This window comes from Anopheles maculipalpis, chromosome 3RL (assembly GCF_943734695.1).
Source record: "Anopheles maculipalpis chromosome 3RL, idAnoMacuDA_375_x, whole genome shotgun sequence".
In the NCBI taxonomy this organism is placed as follows: Eukaryota; Metazoa; Arthropoda; class Insecta; order Diptera; family Culicidae; genus Anopheles; species Anopheles maculipalpis.
In genome coordinates this window covers 62,237,602-62,260,442 of record NC_064872.1, presented here as the reverse complement: position 1 = coordinate 62,260,442, position 22,841 = coordinate 62,237,602, and the positions used below count along the sequence as shown (strand labels likewise).

Below are 22,841 nucleotides of genomic sequence, written 5' to 3'. Positions count from 1 at the left end.
GACCTGTCCATGCCATCACGACGTGCTCATCCCTGAGCAAGCCAAGACGCAGAAGCAGACGATCTTGAAGATGGAATAGAATGTTCTAGCATTTTACTAGATCAATGATCATCTTAATTATCTCTTCTACTTTAGGTACCTTGTCCTGGAGGTGTCCTGTCGTGAAAGTGAAACACCCTCTTTTCGCGCTCAACTTCGTCACTCTCTTAAGGCCCTCCCAACTGTCTCCTTCAGCATCTTGAAATCTTATTATGCCATTAGGGCTAAGAGCGTAGAATTCGAATATTAAGAAAACTACAAAGGAACCAACGTTTTCTTACAAATTGTACATCTTTTATTCACTTATCATGTAAATGTCTTATAAATCTTACATTGCTAACAGTCCTATCACTTCGTAGAAGATTTTCTTAACACAATTTTAAGGGTTTCCTTACGATTCTAAATTCTTTTGCAAGTAGAAGAATTTTATCCTAAACCTAAACCATTTATTGCAGCGTTCCCAGCACCTGACGTACTGTCCCGTATAGAGGTAATAGTACATACCTTACACGTACCCTACTTACTAGCACCACCACTTCAGCTTTTGTGTCATTAAAATAATATGCAAATGATATGAAATTGATTTGTAAAAAAAAATCAAGTGTGTAAAGATAAATAAATAAAACATAAATTTTAGAACTTTAAAATAATTAATTTAAAATTAAAATCTTATTCTAACAAAAACGCAACTTACTGACTGTATTGTGCAGTGAATCAGATCAGCATAAGATGAATCCTTAACAAACAGTGCAGCAAAAGTAGTGCAAAAGTAAATTAAAATCAGACTAGAACATTCTCGTCCTGTTCATAAAATGTCGTCAAACATCTATGTACTACAAAAACTAAAACTCACTTTAACGCAAACCGACTCGCAGTGCTTTTCCTACCGTAAGCGAACCATAAACCTTATCCTAATCGACAGCCGGAATATTACTGGAGGTCGTTTTCGTTTTAACGAATTTTGTCCCAAAATGCATAACGGATTCGCGAGTGAGCCATTTCGTATATGGACTCACTCTTGCGTGTTCGCTTGCTCGAGAGAACCTAACACTATTGCTTTGGATTGTAGCTGTTTTGTTTGAATTTAGCTGCATTTAGCTTAATTGACAACGCTCACCGACACTAACGCTAAGGAACTTAAACGAGAGTCTTATTGGAGAAGGAGGTTTCCTTAATGATCTACCTGATTTAGTAGTATACAAATGCTTAATGCTACTCCTAAAAAGATGTCTCCTTGTACGTTGTAAAATATCGTATCTAAATAAATAGTTCTTCTCTCACCGGTTGCTGCACCCAAAATTGAACAACCACCGAAGTTTCAAGAACAAAAACCAAAATAAATGGGGAAATACTTAGTTTCACAAGAGATCAACACGAAACACGATAAAAAAAGTGGATCATTTCCTTATCCTCACGCAATCACGGCGTAGCTTTGTGCGTACTCCGCACTACTGGTGGTGGACATCTTTGTCCCATCCAGGGCATAACTTCCCGGAGTACCAGCCATTCGAATAACACTAATACGATTGCTCGGCGGAGATGGCTCCCGGGTGACATTACCCGGCAGTGTGCCATTTGTGGCCGCTCGAAGACGAGCCGTTCGTTTGCAGTTGTCCTCTACAACTTCTCGGATCTTTGCCCGAAGCACATCTTTGAAGGGAACGTTGGAGGGATAGTTATAACGGGTATCGGACGGTTGAATTGTCCGGTGTTCCATCACACCGTTGCTGGCACTACTGGTTCCCGGTACAGTTGATACGGATCCTCCCTCCAAAGTTACCGGTGTAGGAGCGATCGTTTCCGTATGATCGTTTCGGGAAGGTTTACGTCGCGCTCGTCCACCAGACGTGGGTTTCCGTACCTTCTGTGGCTTATCGTTCTTCAGACAGGATGAATCTTCGTGCTTGCAGAGATAGGACTTGAGGGCAAACGATTTACCACACCGGCCACACTGGTACGGTTTCGTGTTCGAGTGTGTTTGTACGTGTGCTCGCAGGTTAGACTTGTCGGCGAATGCTTTGCTGCAGACGTTACACTTGAACGGCTTTTCGCCCGTGTGTGTGCGGATGTGGCCCTGCAGCAACCAGGGACGGGAGAAGCGTTTGTCACAGGTTGGACACTTGCTGCCTTGATCGTGCGTACGGACGTGCATCGAGTAGGCCGGCATCGAAACGTACACCTTGGAGCAGTAGGGACATCGACGAGCTTTCTGATCCTCTAGGGAACTGGAGAATAAAAAGTCATTAATGGAAGCAAATCTTATTTTCACATGACTCGCTATCTTACCGGTGCGTTTGACGATGTCTTGCCAAATTAGAGGACGTCGAGTAGCGTTTGTTACACTCGGGACACCGGTGGACATCCTCTGGGCGGGAATTTGCAGTCTCCTCACTGCTGCTCTTCATGCTGTGATCATCCGGATGTTCCTCAACTTCACTGCTGCTTCGTAGCATCGATTCAGACGAATCCTCCAGTGGAACGACCATAAACTCCTGGGCGGTACCATCCGCTTCAAGTACACTCGGTTCAACACTCACCGTACTGTCACTACTTCTGGACGAGACCGTGCTGATCTTGCGGGACTTTTTCCGATCAAACACCTTGTGCGAATAGCTCTCCGCCGGTCCCGAATCCTGCGATTCTTCCGACGACGATGAACCGCTGAATGTGTGCGCTACCGGTGTGGCCTGCGGGCCGTTGCCGAAGCAACTGACGGGTTCCTGAAGCTCAGGACATCCTATTATAGTGTACAGCTGTATCTGCTTATCGTCACCCACCTTCCGACACTCCTTATCATCTTCGCCATCGTCGATACGTTTTATCGTCGGTGCATAGTAGATTAGCCCCGAACGTTCGTTATCACCTACGGAAAGGGTCGGTATCAACTCGGGTGATACATGCGGAGCGGGTAATGGTTGCTCTACCTGTAACGGTCGAACAATGTACAAGGGTTCTTCCGATTGTTGCTGTTGCTGCTGCGGCTGCAGCTGATTAACGATCGGACCGCCCGGACTTGCCGAACCATGGATTATTTCCCACTTTTTGGTCCATTTCTTTTTTGCCGGTACAGCAACCATCAGTGCATCATTTTCGGATGGTGTGTGCAGATTGGTGATCGATTCACCCGCTAGACCAGGGTAAAGAGGCGAACGCTTTGTGACGCAGCCTTTATCGATCTCTTCGAGTAAGATTGCATGTGTTGGCTCGGTGTGTTTTAGGGTGTGATAAGCGGAGGTCGTAAGACCGGCAGCGTGCGGTGTGACGGCGTTGGTGATCATTTTTGCAGATGAGTCACAGTGGTGGCGTAGGATGTTGTATTTTATCGGACTGTATAGCTTGGTCGTGCCTTGGTTCAGGTAGTACGATTCGTAGTACGATGGCGATGGGCTGCCGGTGCTTAGTTTACCCGCCGCTATCGATACATCGGCCAGCTGGGTAAGATTGTAGAGCTCTTCGGGTACGTTGTTCGGGAGTTCCTGCACCATCGTGAGTGGGTCTAGAGCAAAGAGAGGAAACAGAGCGATTCTTTACAACTTCATCTATTCCGGGTGGTAAAAATTTGTGTAGCTATTTTTAGAACAATTTTTTATTGGATATTTAATTCCCCAGCTGTTCTGGAAACGGAATCGGATCTACCCTACTGATTAGGGGAAGTCTTTCTTTTTTTTTTCGTTGGATTCTCTAGTCTTAAACCAAGAATTATGAACTTCAATTTATGACACTGCAGAGTGGTTCCTGTACAAACCACACGCAACACCAAGGGAAATCCGCGCTGGCTTAGTGGTTTTCAATTTTTCCTGGCCTACGATCTGATTTACGATAATATAAAAAAGTGGTTGTTTAAAATTAGCCTAACGTACTGCGTCTTTTGAATTGTTTCCTGTGGTAAAGCATTTTTTATTCCTTTATACTGTGGGTGCAAGAAAAAGCGAAAAAGAAATCCAACACGGAAACCACTTAAGAGAACATTTTTGAAGCCATTTGGTTGTTGAGATCCACAAGAGTCAACGGAGGGAAGCAGAGGAACACATAGATTTCCCATCCAAGAACATTGATGCGCATTAAAGCGCCATTAAAAGAGGGATGACTGCCGTTTTGCAAACTAATTTTCAAACATTTTGCTCACACTTGTACATGAGTAATTATGCTAAAACCATTCAACTATTCAAGATATACTCCTTTTTCAAAAAAGTTTTAGTACAGCATCGAAACAGTACTAAACAGGGCACAAACACATCGTGTAATGTTCGTCCATTCGTTCAGAGGTTTGTTTGTTTTGAAGCGAAGACCATTGATCTTTACCAACCACCAACAACAACAACACGTTGGACACAATCCAATCGACCTGCGCACTATGTACCACCAGAGTGGTAGAAAAATGATCCAAATACTACTACGCATTGCAACGCCTTGCTACCCGTTCCGGCGGCACAAGTCGTAAGGAAAGCGGCGCTTTCTTGGCGATTCTGTTTTCATTCCTACCGTTCCGTGTTGTGCCGGGAAGCACCGATTTTATGGGAGTTTTCATCAATCAATCTTCCTTCTCCGGACGGTTCAAAGTGGAGCTAGAGCTTAACCAGTCTAGAGTAGAAAAAAATCGAGGTCGAGGTGAACGTACCGGAATGAATGGACGATCGCTAGTGCTCTGGGTATCGTAACTGTCAAATAATGGTTTGTAAAAGTCTCGACAAGCGTTTAAAAAATTTTGATTTATCACGCCATCTATAACGATCGTTCTCGCACCCGGACTTGCATAAACACGGATCCAGAGAAGAAGGGAGAAAAGGAAACGCCCCATAAGATCATCCCCAGATTCCCCAGGATCAATAATTGGCAAATTGGTGGTGATGATCGAGGCCGTGATCTGGTTAGTGTGAATTCACAGGGCGACCAATCTGTTTGTGATCGTATAGACGATTATAGCTTAATTAACTCTCGCACATCGTCCACCCCACCTGGGATGGGTGGGAGGTGTGAAACCGTACACTTTCCAGGCCGATTCCCTTCCCAAACGGGCTGCATCGGTACGGTCAGCTTCAAGCGTCAAGGTGACAAAGCGGCTTTTTGCATGCCATCCGGGTGAAACAGCTGACCGCGAGGGAAGAAGAAACCCCCATTCTTGGCCATACTGCATGGACGCGCGTTTGGAACCGTTCCAAGCGGGGTTTGGTTTGTAAACATTACACCCCGTTTGTGGATTACAATTCCAGGCGGGTTGGTTTTGGTTGGTGGATTCCGAAGGGAAGATTTGGCAGTACGTACCCTCACAACCACACGCTTAAGGCAACACTTTAGTACAACTCACCATCCCCACCCGCATTACCGCAGATCTTACCAGGAACAGTTAGAATACTAAAAGCCCCATCACGCGAATGACGCATTTTGACTAACCGCTGGTGTATGTGTGGCGCGAAAAAGGGTTCCCCTCCTTGTACTTCCAACCTTCGCCGATGAAAAGCGATTTCGGCGAAATAAACATGAACTAGTGCGAATGGAAAACCCGTCCGCGTGCCAAAAAAACGCCCGATGACTGGAGCAACCAAACCACGTGAAGCAGCAGGTTGTTTTACCCCTATTTCGGCTAGCCGGCCGTTGAGAAGGGCAGACTTTTCACGCCAGATTTCCCACAGCACCAGCACAGAGCTGCTGACAGGGCCGCGTATTAGATCATCCACTTGTTGAAGTTTATTTTCTCCGCGCGCACACACACACACTTCCTTGTTCCCGACGTCTGATGATCGCATTTCTTGAACCTTTCAAGCGATTGGCCCCAAAGCGAAGCGGTTGTGTCCTTTTTGGCGTACGTTTTCAAATGCTTTTTTTTTTTTGCACCGTGCGATCAGTCAGTGGGTTTTCCATGGCTTTTTTTTGCGAGGGGTTTTGGTGAAAATGGTACCACCTGCTCCACTTCCTGCTCCCTCACGCATGGATGATGATTGATGGTGAGGAAATTAAAATTTCGGACACATGTTTCGATCGGGAGTTTTCAAGAGTGGTTTGATTGATGAAGCGGAGATTGCTAATCGAAACGATCGATCAGCTGTTTCGTGAAGCCTAGCCGAACTTTTGGGAAAGCATGGGAAAATTAGTCCAGCTTCATCGGAAAGGGAAAACGGGCGAACGTTTGAGCGATCCGGTCACATTACGCTTTACGCTAGCGGGCATTTCCGTGCAGCTGTGTTGATATGACGTGTTTTGTATGGGCGAGAAGGTGTGTGATGAGGGCTTTTTAAAATGTTCGAAGCTGTACGAGACGCAATAAATAGTTATTTTTATTTAAAAATTGAACATGAAAGAACCCTTTGAGTCAACAAAAATAAAAATAAAATTGACGCCAATATGTTCGCGGGGACGTAAAATACTATTTAAATTGTGCTTATGTCGTGTTCAACGTCACGTGGGTTAAGACATTTTGTATCCTTCAAACGACTCTTTAAATATATGAGTTCAAATCAAACACAAATAGTTAAAATTTTAAGAGTAATGCCAGAACAAACTTCGTCTGTAAATAAAAATAATTTGTATCGCATGCCTAGACGATGCTTAGTTCTAACAGACCTTATTAGACCCAGGATTAAGACTATATTTTTTTAGAAAATAAACAAACATTGATTATTGGGAATACTTTAGGAATCATTTCAATGTGTCCAGATTTAAAATACTCTATTCTTCAAGAAATACAACTCGCGATGCAACAAGACTTTCTGCTGTCGCGTTATTGCGCAGTTGAGGAAAATCGCAAGCATTTTCCACTCTTAAACCCGATCAGCTGGAACCCTTTTCTTCAACTTGAACCCGGCTCATATAGAAAGCTCACAATCGTACCAGTTCTCCCTCGGCACTAGATGTACGCGGTGTCGTTGATCTACTTCGGAAGTGGCCACTGAGTGCATTCCACTACCGAAGCTGTTGTTCAATGGTCGATTTGTGTTCTCACAAGCGAGACACAAGGACGTGTGATCCACAAGAGGTAAGCTACGGGAAATCGATCCCGCTCGATCCGATCGAAGCGCAGAGCAGTCGGTCATACCTTGGGATTAAGTGCTTACGTCCCAATCGCATCCGGCTGGAGTAAGATGGACAGTAGCCGTTCGACTAACGTGGTGTGCATCGAGTTACTATTTTTAGTACAACGGCTCGGCAGGGCGCCATTACTGACGTTCGATATTATTTCCAACCCATTCGCAACTACGCAACGCAACCACCATAGTGGCCGGTCGGTCGTATCGGTGGCGGTACGTTGCTCTGAGAAATCATCTACCGCGTACAGCAATCACCTTGGGCCATAAATTCTCCACTCCGAGGCCTTTACACCTTGATTGTGTCGATTGGATTGGCCGCAAGAGCAAAGCGGCCGCTCACTGTCCGGACGAGTAGTTCGTTAGATGGAAACGCATTAACAGGGCAAGGAGTCTTTGAGGCAGGATTTATGATAAAGGAAATAAAGGCACTTATTGAAGTGGAACGTTCTGTATTGAAATTTGTAATCGGTTATCGGAATACCGTTTGTTCTTTGTTGATTACAATGAAAAGCACTAACATCGATAAGGATGGCAAATAATCTCTTATTTTAAGTTCGAGGTATTTATAATTTACAATTCATTATGACGGTAGAATGCCGTTTTGTCAAAAGTCCTAGCTATCTAAAAGATTTTTCTCTATTACGATGGAACGGCCTAACCGTAATGCTTAAAAGGATCTTTTTCCTAAAATTTTAATAAATTATACGTCATTGTTTGGCCAATATTGGCACTCTCAGCACAAGGTATCTTTAGATGGTTTGGTACCGAAATAGTACACATTTTAATGCTCGATTTTTTTCAAAATAAAAAACTTTTACAAATATAAAGTTGCCCGTTTGTAGTTGATATTCGACATGAATTACAAATTGACTAAAGTTTAATTCAAAAAGACATAAACCAAAATCAATTATTGAAAGAAAATAAATAAAAACAATGTTCAAAGCTGATTCTTTTGAGAATTATTTAAATTCAATTAAATGATGGAATTTATTACTTAACTTATTACCTATTATTAAAATGGTAATAGTTCATAACTTACTTAAATTATTACAGTTTTTGGATTTTATTCCTTACACACACGACTTCAAGTGACGCAATGACAGACAACATATAAGAGATTATCATAATTTTTTTTAAAGCTGTTGCTTTTGGTACTTTTAATAGATAAATTTGTTTCAAAGTATGGAAAAAAGAAATATTAGGGAGGATAAAATAATAGTAAAAAAAATTAAAAAGAATAACAATATTTTTTAATAAAATTAAAATAAAATAAAATAATCTAAAAATAAAATACAACTTTGTACGAATTTTCAAATATTATCCAAAATAATTAACAAAGATTGTTAGAAACATAATTTGATAAATTGTCTTATTCATCGCATTGAATTATTTTTCGGCAACTAAGTTCAACAGGACAAGAGTAGTTTTTTGAATATTTACTACATTGCTAAAAACTTTTCATAGATTTTTAAATTTAGGTAAAATTAAATTAAATTTCTTAAATTTTGAGATCTTATTCTTAAATGCACATTATATTGTGAACGAAAACGGTATTGCTTGAAGAATAAAAATAAAAAAGAGTTAGTTTGAGCTCTAAGAAAAGTTTAAGTACATCTGTATTACGTTCACCACAACCATGCACAACCGAGTATGCCCGGGGTAAGGCAAAGAATAAGGAGGAAATGCCTTATCTACTGAAAATCTACTCAACACAACGGTGTTGACAATACGGCAGTGGACCGTAATAATCAAATGTAAATAAAAAAATAAATAAATCTGTGTTATGTTAGGCCTTACTTATAGTAAAATGAAAAATCGTAATCGAAAAGGTACAATTTACCAAAATTTTCAAATAAAAAAAATTGTTTTATCAAAAAAATTTCGTCTTAACTTCGAACTTGTATCTCAAATCATAATATAAAATAATTATGTTTTGGAACTGCGTGGAAAAATTCTTCCCAAAAATATTTCCGTCGGAGTCGTCCTTTTATGAAGGAAAATTTACTAAATTTTCATTCAAAAAAATTATATTCCTTTCACATTTTACCTCGAAAGATGATTAAAATTCCTTAAGAAAAAAATCAAATACACGAATTTGACAGCACAAACATGGCACATTACCGCTATTCAAACACGAAAAACTACCTCCCAGCAGTCGCCGAAAGTCGAAATCAATAGTCCATTAAGTCACCTGGCGGTTCGGTTTCTCCCAAGCAGCAAGACGCCACCAAACTGCTGGCGGTGAAGGTGGTGGTGCTACATGCTTACCCAGAGGCATGCTTGTCAGATGTCAACTAATTTGTTGAAATGAAAAGTATTTCCCTCACATCTGAACCTTCCTGCATCCAACCGAACCACTACCTCAGGTATGCAAAGCGCAAAAAGGGAACTAAAGAACGAAAAAAAAAACAACTCCCCTGGTGGGAAATTTGCTGCCCGCTCACACCACTTACCACTTTTTCCGACTACCATCCGAACAGCCGTTGACGCCTAACGAACGCACCGTGTGGTTGTTGAAGAACACTACTCTTTAGGCACACGATGAGACACGTCCCACAAATCGAGACACCGGTCCGTTCACCTCGTACGAAGGTGTGTTTTCCTTGTGTTTTTTCCCTGTTTCACAGCGTGTGTTTTCTTCTCGCACGGATTTACTTGAACCACATTCGAAACCGTCCAGCCCTTAAGGCATCGGCGACATCGGGCGTTTTTGAGCGATCGATCGGTTCACTGTTCTGTGAAAATTTTGAAAACGCCAGCGGCTTCTATTTGTCACTGTCGACACGACGGAAAAGCGGGAAAATAGACAGTCCTATCAGATGACCGGTAAGAGGATCTACCCTTCCAACTTCTTTTGGTACCTATCTGTTAAGTGCCTTGTTAGTGATTTTATTTATCGGTTGATACGCTTTTGTCCCTTGAAGGTAACGTTTCATCACACGCTCTGAACTGTTCGCTAGTTGATATTTTTTAATTATTTAATTGTAGGTCCTTCATCAAGAAGTATACTTTTATTTAATTTTGGTTTTTAATTGGCACTTTTTTATAAAAATATTCGTTTAGTACACGTTTTCACGACAAATACAACTCACTTCCACAGTTAATTTGCTTGTTAGTAACTTAGTACACCTTTTCACTTCTTTTACATTGAATAACTTTCAACAACACATTCACCGCAAAACTGTATTAGTTTCTCTTCACCATCCTTACAACGTTTTAAAACAAGGCCCGGAAAATTCGCTTCCAGTTTTCCAGCCTCACCAGAAGCGTTCACTGCCAGAGCACCAGACACTAACTAAAACGAAACCCATCGCCGGTAGCTGTCCGTAGTCTTCTGCTGATGCTGTGAATGGCATCAACCGGCATCAGACGGTTCGGCTTTCGGGAAACCAAGGATTGCGCTCCTGATCGCGCAGGACCCCGAAGATGTAAATAACGCTACATATAGCGTCTCTCACCCGGTGTGTGCGGTGGAAAATCGACTTTTCTCCGACGCGAAGATCGCGATCGTGACGCGTGAGAGAGGGAGAGAGCGATCGTCCGTTGTGCCCCCAACGCACACAACAGGAGGAACACATAGCATACACAGCCACACACACATGTGTAGCGCACTATGTACTGCACACCCGTTCGTAATGTGCATTCTGCATTGGCAGCTGCATCTCGGTTGATGCTCGCGAGATGCTCCCGTTGTGGCCTGGGACGGGTATAGGGAAATGAAGCAAAATAAACAAATCGCATACACACGTAAACACGGTGACGGTCGCTGGAAGAGGGGGAAAATGCTAACAGATCGATTATTGGTTCGAGTGCTGCCGGGAAATGCTCGATCGGGAAGGGTCGATGAATCGGATAAAAGGGAGGTAAAGGATTAAGAATTGATTTTGTCCAGGAAGCAGATTAATGTTTTTTTTTTCTTTTGGTACATATCTCGATAGCAAATTCTACTTCTATTTTTATTTTGTATTTATATTTTTGTTTAGAAAATGAAAACTAAGGATCACCCTGTTCTGCACACTCTAACGCGTCATATTTACTTGCAAAAAGGGGAAAAAACAAAAAAACGTTTTTTAACACGTGCAAAGCATACATGCAGCATAAAGCATAAAGAGCAGAGCATAAACACTAAAAAAAAAAGAAAGAACCAACACGAAAGAACGAATGTGAAAACCGCCCGACGCGATCGGTACTCCTGCAGCGCGTGCGCCACATAGCGAGCATGGTCTCGTGCAGTGACTACATACAAAATACCGTTATGCTGCCCGGGAATACTTGAAAAAAGCAAGCAAACAAAAAAGAAAACCAAAATCGTCAACATAATGTAAAAGAAAAAGTGCCACACCAAACACTGGAAGAGGGAGCGACAAAAGTGCAAAAGAAAAGAGCAAATGTTTTCAACAGTTCCTTCTTTTTTTTTGTTTATATGTTTGTTTGTAAGAGGACAAATGAGCAGATGTGAGTTGTTTGCTTATGGTCTGGTTGGGGTTTACGATCTTCTTGTACTGTTGTGCAAAATGGGGGGATGATGCTCATGTTAAAGGCACGAGATCCTTGCACCATAAACATAAGCATAATTTTAAATATTTTTGTTTTATATACTTAATATATTTTTCTTTCACATATCTAAATTACTTCTAAAAAAGTTATTTAAGTTATTTAGAAATATATTTTTAAGTTATTTTTAATCTCATTTATTAGTTTTAAATTATTTTTAAGAAAATCCAACATATTTCCGATCGCTAATAAAAATGAAGTACCATCATAAGACAGTAATGATTCACCGCGAATGAACCTGCTTGCTGGTCTGCAGATCTAAACAAACGCTTCCCGTCTAAGCCAAGCCAATTTCGATCGCGTGACGAACTGGGAAAGAACATTTCGCAATGCTGGCCTAAAGTTTCGCAGACCGTATCGCAATCTTTCCACGAAATTACCGGATCGCGCATGACGGTCGATGACTGGGCGTCCGCTTTCGAGAAAAACCACTTCGTCCCGTACATGCAATGGCCAGACAATTTTAAGGTAAATATTTTCATGCCAAGGAACAGAAAAAAAGGCAGCAAGCAACACAAGAACAAAGTAAGCAAACACAAAAACCGGAAGAGAATGACCAAACTAAAATGCATATTTATTGTGCGAAGAAAACAAACATTTTCTGTCACACAACCGTAAACGGGCACCAAGTAAAACTGATCACATTTCAAATTTTTTCCCCGAACTGTTTATGAGACAGGGCATGAAGGAAGCGTCAGAAGGTGTAATATCTACCATCCCGTTTTTTTTTATGTGGCGGAAATTTTTGGCGGTCAGCAACAACGTGTTGCTAGTGGCCACCGAAGACACTTGATTTAGCGTGTAGGAAGTAAAGCACATTTGAGGCGACCCGAACGATTTTTAAAAATCCCACAGTGTCACTGTCTAGTGTGACAAAATCCATCACTCATAAGAGTTGGCTTAGACACACACACACACGCGCACACAGCTAAAACAATAAAAAATAATGTCGGAAAATGTCAAACGATCAACTTGCCCGGTGGTGGCGAGCGTTAAGCGACAAAAAGGCACGTTGTGATTTTTAGCTGAAATAAATTAGTTAAAAATTGTGAAAAAAAAAACCTAGACTACCTTCAAATGATCCACAAGAGACAGTCAGTTGCCACGTTTTAGTTTACTGCGTCTTTTGTGATCTACCACCCCCCACCGGAGGTAGCTCGCGGCAGGCCTTCTCAAACTCTTATAAATAAATCAAACACCATTTGTTGCTGCCGTTTCTTGTGATGTGTGATCAGGAGGAAGAATAGTGAAAAAACACAGCATGACATAAAGCGTGTTTTTTAAACTTTTTATTTCTGTTTCTTTTCAAGCCCTCCCGCGGTCTCAGCCCTGAGCATCTTGGCCTGTTACAACGCCGTTACTTTTGCTTTAAGAATTGTTCGTAAAGTCAACAAGTGAGTCTAAGGCCTGTGATCCGACGGACAGACGGGGCGCGGTAAAACGGTGCTGGGGAAAAGTACGTCAACATATCAATGCGTCAGAAGGCGAAATGAGAGTGGCGAAAACAAGAAGCACAAAAACGACGCCAAAAGATGAAGGATAATCGACCACCGCTTGGATATGATTACGCTAAGCAGGGGAGGTCTGGCGTACCCAAAATGGGAAAGGCAGGCATCAGATGTTCTCTAACGCCTAACATCGTTCCCAGTTTAAAACCCGGGGACAGGAGTGGGTGGAGGACCAACGGAGAGGGTCGGAGTTACGGATGATTTTTTGGCAAACGGAATGGTAGCACCTGTTACTAGCTCACACTACTACAACCACTACGGACGCTACTACTGACGTCGGAATCGGATGAATCCAGCTGGTACACACCGAAAAAATGGTTCCCATTCCAACCCCTTTTGCCCACGTCTCCGAACCAGAAGAAGCTTGAAAAAAAAAACACATCCCCAAAACAACAACCACCCGCTTGCCGAATCCGGCCGACCGAAATATTCTTGACCGCGAAAACTGAAACCCCACGAGAGTTTCGATGCCAAGGCACCCAAAAGATGTGTGTTTTGAGCGATCTCTTTTTGTTCGTTGTTTTGCATTTGCATTGCGTTTGGCCGGTGGAGATGAACGGTCAGCGTGTTGGTGTGCAATGTGCAGCACACGATCACGATCGTCACAGCGTCATCGCAAGAACACCAGCCAGTTGGTCGACAGTTTTTGAACGGACACATTTTGGCGCGGATAAAATTCGCCCCTTTTTTTTGGTTGGATTTGGTTGGGCGCTCCACGCAAGGGGCGGGCTAGTCTGGCAATTTTATGACTGATTTATGGATGATCATAAAACGCGCTCGATTAAGTGCAGAACGGGGCAGCCGTACGATTTGTTGGCTGCAAAACATCACTTTATGAACGCCACTTGTGCACTATTTCGGGACGTGCGATGGCATGCGATGACCGAATGGTGCGCGCGTTTCGGGTTGATATTTGGTGTTTCGGGAGCACCGTTTATTTTCTTTTTTGTTTTTTTTTACCGGACTACATGCACTGGTGGTCACTTCCGTCAACAGCCGCAACCAGTGCCAGGTGGTTCTAAGCGGGATAGACGTCAACGATGTTCCGTTTGCAAAGTGGTTGGCCGGATAATGAATTTCCGTGTCGATAGGTTTTACAACCAAGGTTAGAGGTAGTCGGCGAGCTACATTGTTTAGCCCCGTGTGATCGAGCTTCAACAGTCTTTCTTTTTTTTTTTGCTTTGGAACGACTTATCCTCATGTAAATTGCCTTGTCGATCGTAAACAAGAGAAGCTCCCGTTGAGTGCAATGGGGTTTCGTATGCAATAATAAACGATTTTTCACTCATCTGATCTCCGTAATACGAGCTGATTTTGGGGATTAAATGTGTCGGTTTTCCCGAGTAACGGGGGTGAGTGATTGCATCGGACGCCATCTGAAGTACATAATTTAAAATGAGTATAAAATGTTTGCTTTATGAGAGACAGTGTGGTTGGAACGTGGCCAGTGTGCTGAACAGTGGTGGGTGGTTATTACGAATCAGACGATTAGGAAGAGTAGTTCGAAACTGGAAAACTGCTTTTAAATTGGCATTTATTTATAAAGAAAACCCATAAAAAGTTTACTTTCATGCCAAACTGTACTGAACAAGCATTAGACCTTATACAGTCGTTCAAAAACCCGCGGATAATGTTGTTCCCAGCTAATGAAAGGGTTTAAAAAAATCGTCCAAAAATATAAGTAGTAAATAAAAAACCTTTGCAAAAGGTGAAAATATTTTTGATTCGTTTTAAGACATGTTTTACTTTTACTTTATAAGTCGTCATGCTTAAAGAAAATGAAATAAGATCTTTTCACACTTGGATTTTTAATATTTTAGCATCTTCATAAATTTATGTTAAGGATTGTATAAAAAAAAGACTTGTGGTACGCCCCAAGGGAAGAAATATATCCATGTGATCAGTTGTTTGATGAACCTACTCTAAATTTGATCTTAATTTTTCATTTACTTTCGGCAATATTCTGGATTTGGAATTTTTAAATTATTGAAACGCCTTAAGCGTTTAGTTTGGGTATTTGGACGTACTTCTCCAAGAAACGAGCTCTGAAAATTAAAGGTTTATGTTGGATTGATCGTCAGTGGCAAATGTAGCTCAAAATGGTATATATCTTCTTGACTTGATGAGCTACTAGATCACGCCAGCCATCTAATTAGTCAGTCCTCTCTGTGAGGAAACGGTTCTCGTATGGAACCCTGGTCCTGTCGTGTGAAAACCGCCTCCGTTGTAGCCTCTACCGTTGAAACACCCCCATCAAAATTGCATAGTTTCAATAAATACAATAAGTTACACATCAAATCCTATTCGAACTGTTTTTCGACGTTAAATCTAACCGGATATTGCAGGAAAAGACCTGTTCTTCCTACTTATTTTCACTTTTTCGGTTTCGTGTGCAATAATAAACGATTTTTTACTCATCTGATCTCCGTAATACGAGCTGATTTTAAGGAAAAAATGTGTCGGTTTTCCCAAATAACGGGGGTGAGCCAAATTACCTTTTTATAAGGTAATTTGGTTTGATATAAACGGTCCAGATGGTCCGGTCTCTTCATGCAAGTAGCGGATCAGTATGACCACCGGCCCGATGGTCCCAAAAATATATTATAAGAATAAACGAGAGCACAAAAAGTTTTTTTTTTAATTTGAATGAAACACCATCATAAAAAACAATATACGAACAAAGCATAACAGCATGTTATGACGCCAATGCCCTGAATTATTATAAAAATTTTCATTAGGTAATTTGAATTAGCTCAGAGGAGGAGATGTTTCAAATCTAACATGAAAAGAGTTTTATTTGTAAAAATATTTTAAATATATCGAGATCACAATATTACACGGACCTAGACGGTGGTAGACAACCTCAGAATAATACAAGATAAATATGATTACTACCATAAGGTTTGAGCCATATAATATTCTAGTATTGGTTGTAAAATCCCCAAAATTGCTGCTGATTTGTGTGTTATATTTTTTGTAATAATTTCAAAGTCGATTTTTTATCAAGAACTGTATAAAGTTGAGTGAGATTCCCAAGTTACAATCATCTATTTCTCAGAGAGGTACAAGAGATTGTACAAAAACATTAAAGACCACAGGGATAATTTATTACTTTAATGCACTTTCTTAACTGATGTACTAACTGGATTAGCATATAGTTGAAAATTTGGATGTTGTAGTTTTGTACTAAATCTAATCATCTTCTGAACCCTCCAATGATTTTATGTTATGAAATCATCCTCACCAAAATTGAAACGTTTCTTAATACCTAATAATTGTCACATATCGAAATTTATAAAGTGATAAACTTAATATATAATTAACGAAAAATCTGGATCTAATCAAAATAAAGCTGGATTTGAAGGGAAGTAAAATTAACACCATTTGTAATTAAGAACATTCTTACATTTATTTTTTCATCTTCGTTTTAGTCCAACTTGACATCATTCATAATGATGCACAAGGCAATGAAATCCACCAGGGAACCACATGTTTCGTCTGGGATGGGAGTGATTCACTGCCAAAAATGCCAGCCGGTTCAATGCGAACACGGCGTATTTTTTAATCAAGAAAACACATTCTCCACTCTACCCGTTTTGACACATTACACGGAATGTAGATCAAGTTTGGAGTGCCTTTGGGATGAAAAATAAAAAAAAGTGCAGCCAGACTGAACGATTTCCACATTCAAGCGGCGTGATCTGCAGACACTTGCAAAATATTGATCAAAACCGAATGGAGAATCTTAGCACGGGATGCGTAATTTTGACTCCCGAGCATAACCACCGATTTCGTGCCATCGTTGGGTTTAACTCTTTCAGCAGCTGTCTGTGTTGGTGTGCTGCTTGTTGGAGCAGCCAGCTGTAGCCATAATGGCATCCGGCTGTAGATTGTTATGGCCGACTATCGCCTCAACAAAGGACACTAAATCATGCTCCATTTGCAATCGTAGCAAGCACACATAAGCCAATGGCGATCGCCAAGTGTCGGTTTACAAACGTGCGACGCTCGATCGACGACAGGTGGATTTGTTTGCCAGCACCAGCTTCCTGGCTGGATCTCTGGGGAGCGTAGCATTCGAACGCCGCAAAAGAACAAAGAAAACCACCCGCCAACGATGTCACAACTTCCGTTCGGGTCCAAATTTTACAACACCCGTACCGTACCGATCGGCGTTCCACTTTCGATCATCATACGGTGTGTGTGTGTATTTTTGTGTCTTTTATCCCATTATGCCGTATCCGTCTTGCTACCCTTACCATGGATCTCATATCACTTTTGGGTGTCCGCTTCGGGCGGGAAAACGACGCAAAAAAACCCCTCTTTGTTCCATGCGGAGAGATGTGGGCACGCCAATTCGACCAATCTTTCACATTAAGTCAAATGCACACGGCGAGGTGGAAAGTTAAAAAATGTAAAACCAATGAACATGAAAAGTCGCCGTAGCGATGAAGATGGAAAAACAAAAACCAAAGTGGGACAGCTTATTTTCCGCCAGATGGTGGCCGTTGTTGAAGCGCCGGTGGTCCTGCTGTAAGGCTGGATTCTTCAGAAGAAACACATCGGCATCCGTGGCATTCGAATGGATAGGACAAACACAGGAAGGAAACACTCAAGCATGTAGTCAAGTGAAGAAAGAACCTCCCATTGCGAACAATTTAAAAACAAAAGCAATAAAGGCAAACACAAAAAAAAAACAAGAAAGGAATGGTTGATCTTTGTGAAACGCATCGATCGGATATTAATCGGAACGATTTGTTCCATTCGTAAAGTACTGGGCGCATACATCGATTGCTTTGGTTATTATTGTTGTTAAGGGAAATTGTTTAATAAATTACATTTTAATGAGTATATTCAGTAATGATTTATTATTTGTCTTGTTAAACGTCTTGTCTTTATCATTGCCTTTATTAATACATTTACGAGCTTTAGATTAACTTAAAGAATGGACTATCGTCAAGTAAACCTTGAAGGAGAATTTAAGTATGAAATTAAATTGATTGAAACAATAGAAATATATTTTTTTGTTCGAGAGGAACGGCCTGGCCGTATTGCTAAAAACTAATTTACAGGTTAGCTACAAACCACATTTGGTTGGAGAAAATTTCTAATGGAAATAAATACTGATTTTTTAACTTTTTAAAAATGCAATATAAAATATGTTTTGAATAAATAGTTTTAAGAATAAATTAACTACGTTATTTTAATATGATACGTTTATGGGAATTGAGATCTATAGCAGAATGAATTGAAACAATAATTTCTAAAAATAATTATAACAAATATTAAAGAACTTTGCTGAATAGAAGAGAAAATATAAAATTTAACGAACAAAGTAATATAATATTTCTTTATCTTGAAATGAATTTCCTGGAAAGATTATTTCATTCACATCAAAGCTAAATAAATTTTTCATTTTATTTTTATTTATTTATTTATAATTAATAATGACGTCCAGTGCCGTATTGTCAACACCGCTTGTGTTGTTTAAACTTTATAATCATACTGATAAGGCATTTCCTCCTTAAATTATTCATTTTACTCTGAAAACAAATTCAAGATATAAAATAAATAATAAAATTGAGAACAAAATATGTAAACAAACAGATTCCTGCTAACTACATGATGTATGATATAATAGTTGAAATATTCTTAACAATGTAAACAAGTTTTTATGCTTTCTTTGAATTAAAGTGAGTTAACACAATTTTTTTCTATAATGTTCAAATGCAAGGCATCATAATTTATGTTTTTATTCAAATACAATATTACGGCCAACAGCCGCATGGTCAACAGCACGTGTGTTACTATGAACTTCAGAAGTCATTTCCTCCTCGGAATGTGGCCTTATCCCGGCCATTCTTGATTGAATTTCTGTGCTGGTTAGGCATCATTATTGTAAGGAAACTATTTTTAACATAATCGTTGTAACCACTTAAATTTATAATATTTCTATTTATCTCTTAATTTCTTTTTTTTTTAGTTTTGAACATCCATTGTTCATATTCTCACCCTAGAGTCTTTATTGTAAAATAATACGATACTTTCAAATGTATAAATAAAACTGTTTCACAAAATCAAATTGCTTGGATGCTTGGAACAGTAGCTGAAGAACCCCTAGATCTATTTCTCTCATACAAAGCTGAAGGTAGTCGTTACGTAGTGTCCTAACTTACAAACCTCTCGAACGTCACACAGGACAGATGACAGACGCATTCCACATACATGCACACACACATTTTCCCGTACCCGAACTTCCGGGCGCAATGTGGTCGCGGCAACGTGCCACCGTTGACGAAGATGACGAGCATGCGTGCGATATGCTGCGCTCAGCGTACCGATGTTTATAAATCATTCCCCAATTCTTTCTGCTCACTCTGTTTGAGCACACAGACACACACCCGCACACGAATGCGCACGCGACCTGCACCACCGATCACCGATTTTTCCCTTTCAAAAACCCGCCTCGCCTCGTCCTCACCATCCCACAAAAAGGCCCGAAGCGGCACGGTGACTTTTCGGTGTGTTTTACATTTTAATTCTTTGTTTTGAATGCGACATCACCGCGTGCGATGAGGGCGATGAGAAGCGCGTGAAGCAAATCACAACAAAACGTAAATCATTCGCCGCGTAAACGAGTCTGGCTAGGGTCAGGGAAGCAGCGGAAGGCGGGAGGGATGGCCGACGGGAAGGAAATTAGTGTCATGTCCAGTGTAACGAATGGATTGTACGTTTTATGATGAAATGTTGGGAAATTTACTGTATTTACGCGAGCAATGTGACATTGAATTCTTTTCGCGCACCGCACTGATCGCCGTGGAAGGATCGCCCAGACGGGAAGTAATAATTTTTATTGCAGGATCGCAGGAGAGCGCTGCTTGTTGGGAAGTTGTCTGATTGGATAATGGGAGTGGAAGATGTAGTGCGCTGCGTGTACTCATTAATGTTTGGAGTTACTTATCTATTTGCAAGCTGTTTAAAAATAAGCTTTACGCCCTACCAAGGAACGTCCCTTTTAATAAGCGTGTAAATTGTCTTTATGGCATCCATTATTGCTTGTACAGTCGAACAAGCTATAACCAACTGTTCATCTGTCGTCAGCAGGACAACAAACTCACCGCTACATAGTGGGCATGTCACAAGCGGGCCAGCGTCTGTCACTCAACCAAACACTAAATAGCCCACTAAATAAAGCTATCAACAAAAACCCGCCAGCATGCCGTTGCAATTTGCAACAAATGTTACCGCAACTATGCTAACCAATACCGCTAGGAATGGAGCGGCAATCGGAGCAGATTCCTTCGACCACGTTGCTGCCTTAGAGTGCAAGCAAAACTACTCCGTTGCCGTGACCAGGAGCGTCGCTTCGGTTCAATGAACTTCATGGTGCACTATACGCTGTTAGAAAGACTGACAACCGTGCCGCAGTCCAACCCGGGAGATCACCTTTCGATGACGAGAGCAAGACAACTCCACAGGTCCACAGGAAAACTGATGCGCTTCCACCACTCGGTACAATCCGCGGGGTCGATATTTTTAGAACACACACACACACACACACACACACCGTGAGGGAAAAAGGTTACCAAGACCGTTTCCACCGTGTTCCAATGAACCGTAATAGTGCGTGCGCGTTGCGTAAGTAGCTGATCGCTCTATTATGCTGGATCGTGCCGGGATATTGAGAACCACGATCACCGAACATTCCTAGTGGTGTTGAAGTTCGTGGAAAGTAAGGGAAATGCGAAGATTCTCGCCAGGGCTCTACAAACAACCACTCTACCGTTGTGTTTTCCCAATAGTTCTCCATGCCTGCAGCAATCAAATTACAAAAGAAAACTCATTGAACGTCTAGCACATTGCTGAACGATCGTTCCCACTTTAGACCACATTCCAAACGTGCAAACAACGTGCGAAAATTGATCCATCGCAAGAGTTTGTTCATTCTTGTGTCCTCTGAGAAGACACCCGCAGCTCTCGCTTGGTTCTTTAAGATTGGTGGTTCTATTCCGAACCCTTTTTCCCTTGGTTCGAAACACTTCGAGGTACACTGCGTTAGCTAATGAACTGGAGCAAGCAGAAGCAGATAAGCAAAAGAAAACCAGCCGATATAGAAAATCCTGCGTAACGATCAACAAACCATAGATCAAGCAAGCGCATTTCCCGCCATATACCCACACACACACACTCACACACACACTGCTAGACCGACAGACACGTCTTGCAGTTCATTGCACTGGTAGCTACGTAACAACCATCGCTTATGCTGCTGCTGGTTCTATCCCAGAAGGTAAGCGAACTTAAGCGAAGAAACTACACGACTCCGGTGCACGTGCTGCATTTTTTGAACTCCGTGTATTTTCCCCCCATTTCCACAGCGAATGTGGAACTGTTTTGTTTAGATTATCGTTGTTCTTTTCCTGGATCGAGCATGGATCGTTTATCTGAGTCCCGCCATACTCCATAATCCTCCACTGCATCTTTTCCCTAAAAATCAACTGCAACGCAGCTACCTTAAGACTGGAGAAAAACAGCAACCGACGGATTCGGGATCGATTCCGGACCACTTGGAACACAATCGGTTAGTCGGTGTCAGTGGAATCGCTCACGATGCCAATGGCCCCTCCGTGGTCGTAGTCTTCTTCGGCTAGAGTTGGGAAAACCCAAAAATAGTGTTCACTGGAAGATAGATTGCCCGGAAGCGCAACATGTCGCTTCCAAGCTACTCCTCCCCGATCGGTTGGAGTGGCAGGAAATTATTGAACCGCACAAGAATAGGCGCTCGTACGGCACGTGCTGTGTGGTGCCACCTTAAAAGTCTCGGCGGTCCTAAAATAGACGGCTGCGGCTGGATTTCAACAACGACGGCGATCGATAGTTCCAGACGACTAGCACGTACCTCGGCTTAGTTCCCAGTCGCCTCTAGCAAGGTCAAAAACCTGCACGCACTATGAAGCTGCGGTGTGGCATGCCACAGTACCGGGACCACTGTACCTTCAATCAACGTTGACGTCGCGGTTTGGTCCAACGGGACGAGGACGGGTTTAGGCAGGCGACCGTTCATCTCTCAACCGTACCAACGTGAGGTGTACTTATTTTTAGTTTTTCCACCGTACTTGTCATATTTTATACCTTTCCACTGGGTTTGTTCGCGGGCGCCCAACGGTGGCAAGAGTACCCGTAAAACGAAACCCGAAGGGGATGCAGCGAAACGCCAACTAAAACTTTCACTATCGATCATGGCGGACAAACATTATGGTTTTGTCTGTAGGAAGTTCTTGGTTGTTGGTGAAGCGCGTCCAACAAGGAGTAGAGAGCCCTTGTTTTATGAGTTCATTACCTAGAAACTCTTGGTGTAGTCTGGCGCATATATCCCAGGACAGATGTGGCCGTGCCGTGGTGACGATGACGAACCATTACGAAGATCGCTGAACTCCAGTACGCCCGATCGTGCCCAGCTGCTGTCAGCTTCGCGCGACTGTTGTTTATCGATCGTGACTCCAAGGGTACCCACCAGAATCCGCTCGATTCTTTGGTGGTTCTAATGTGGTGTTCCACGAACCGGGAACACACCAACCGAAAGCAGTTGCCAGAACTCTGTGTGTGTGTCCCCAGAGTTGGAATCGGCAACCCTCTTTGTTGGGAGGTTTCACCGTATCCGGTTGCTCTAAAAATAAGCAGCCACAAAGACACCGGTGAACAGATTCCCCGACCCTAG

The 22,841-nt window shown here is 41.8% G+C and overlaps 2 protein-coding genes across 2 annotated transcripts in view; one reads left to right on the top strand and one right to left on the bottom strand.

The window, feature by feature from the left end:
- Positions 1 to 1,450: 1,450 nt before the first annotated feature.
- LOC126561791 (uncharacterized) lies at positions 1,451 to 9,533 on the bottom strand. Its single transcript, XM_050218110.1, has 3 exons — positions 9,515 to 9,533; positions 2,326 to 3,535; positions 1,451 to 2,264 (listed from the first exon to the last, which is right to left on the bottom strand). Exons 1-3 carry the CDS (start codon positions 9,531 to 9,533, stop codon positions 1,451 to 1,453), a joined length of 2,043 nt encoding a protein of 680 aa, XP_050074067.1.
- Positions 4,584 to 22,841, top strand: part of LOC126562617 (peroxisomal targeting signal 2 receptor) — a 491,929-nt gene continuing 473,671 nt past the window's right edge. The window contains exon 1 of the mRNA XM_050219169.1: positions 4,584 to 4,591. The gene's annotated coding sequence lies outside the window, so the exon portion shown is untranslated. The remainder of the gene's footprint in view (positions 4,592 to 22,841) is intronic.

Bases quoted from the DNA above. Each gene is read 5' to 3' on its own strand.
- LOC126561791 (XM_050218110.1), bottom strand. The intron at 2,265-2,325 runs GTAAGATAGCGA...TTTATTCTCCAG, and splicing joins AGACATCGTCAAACGCACCG to TTCCCTAGAGGATCAGAAAG.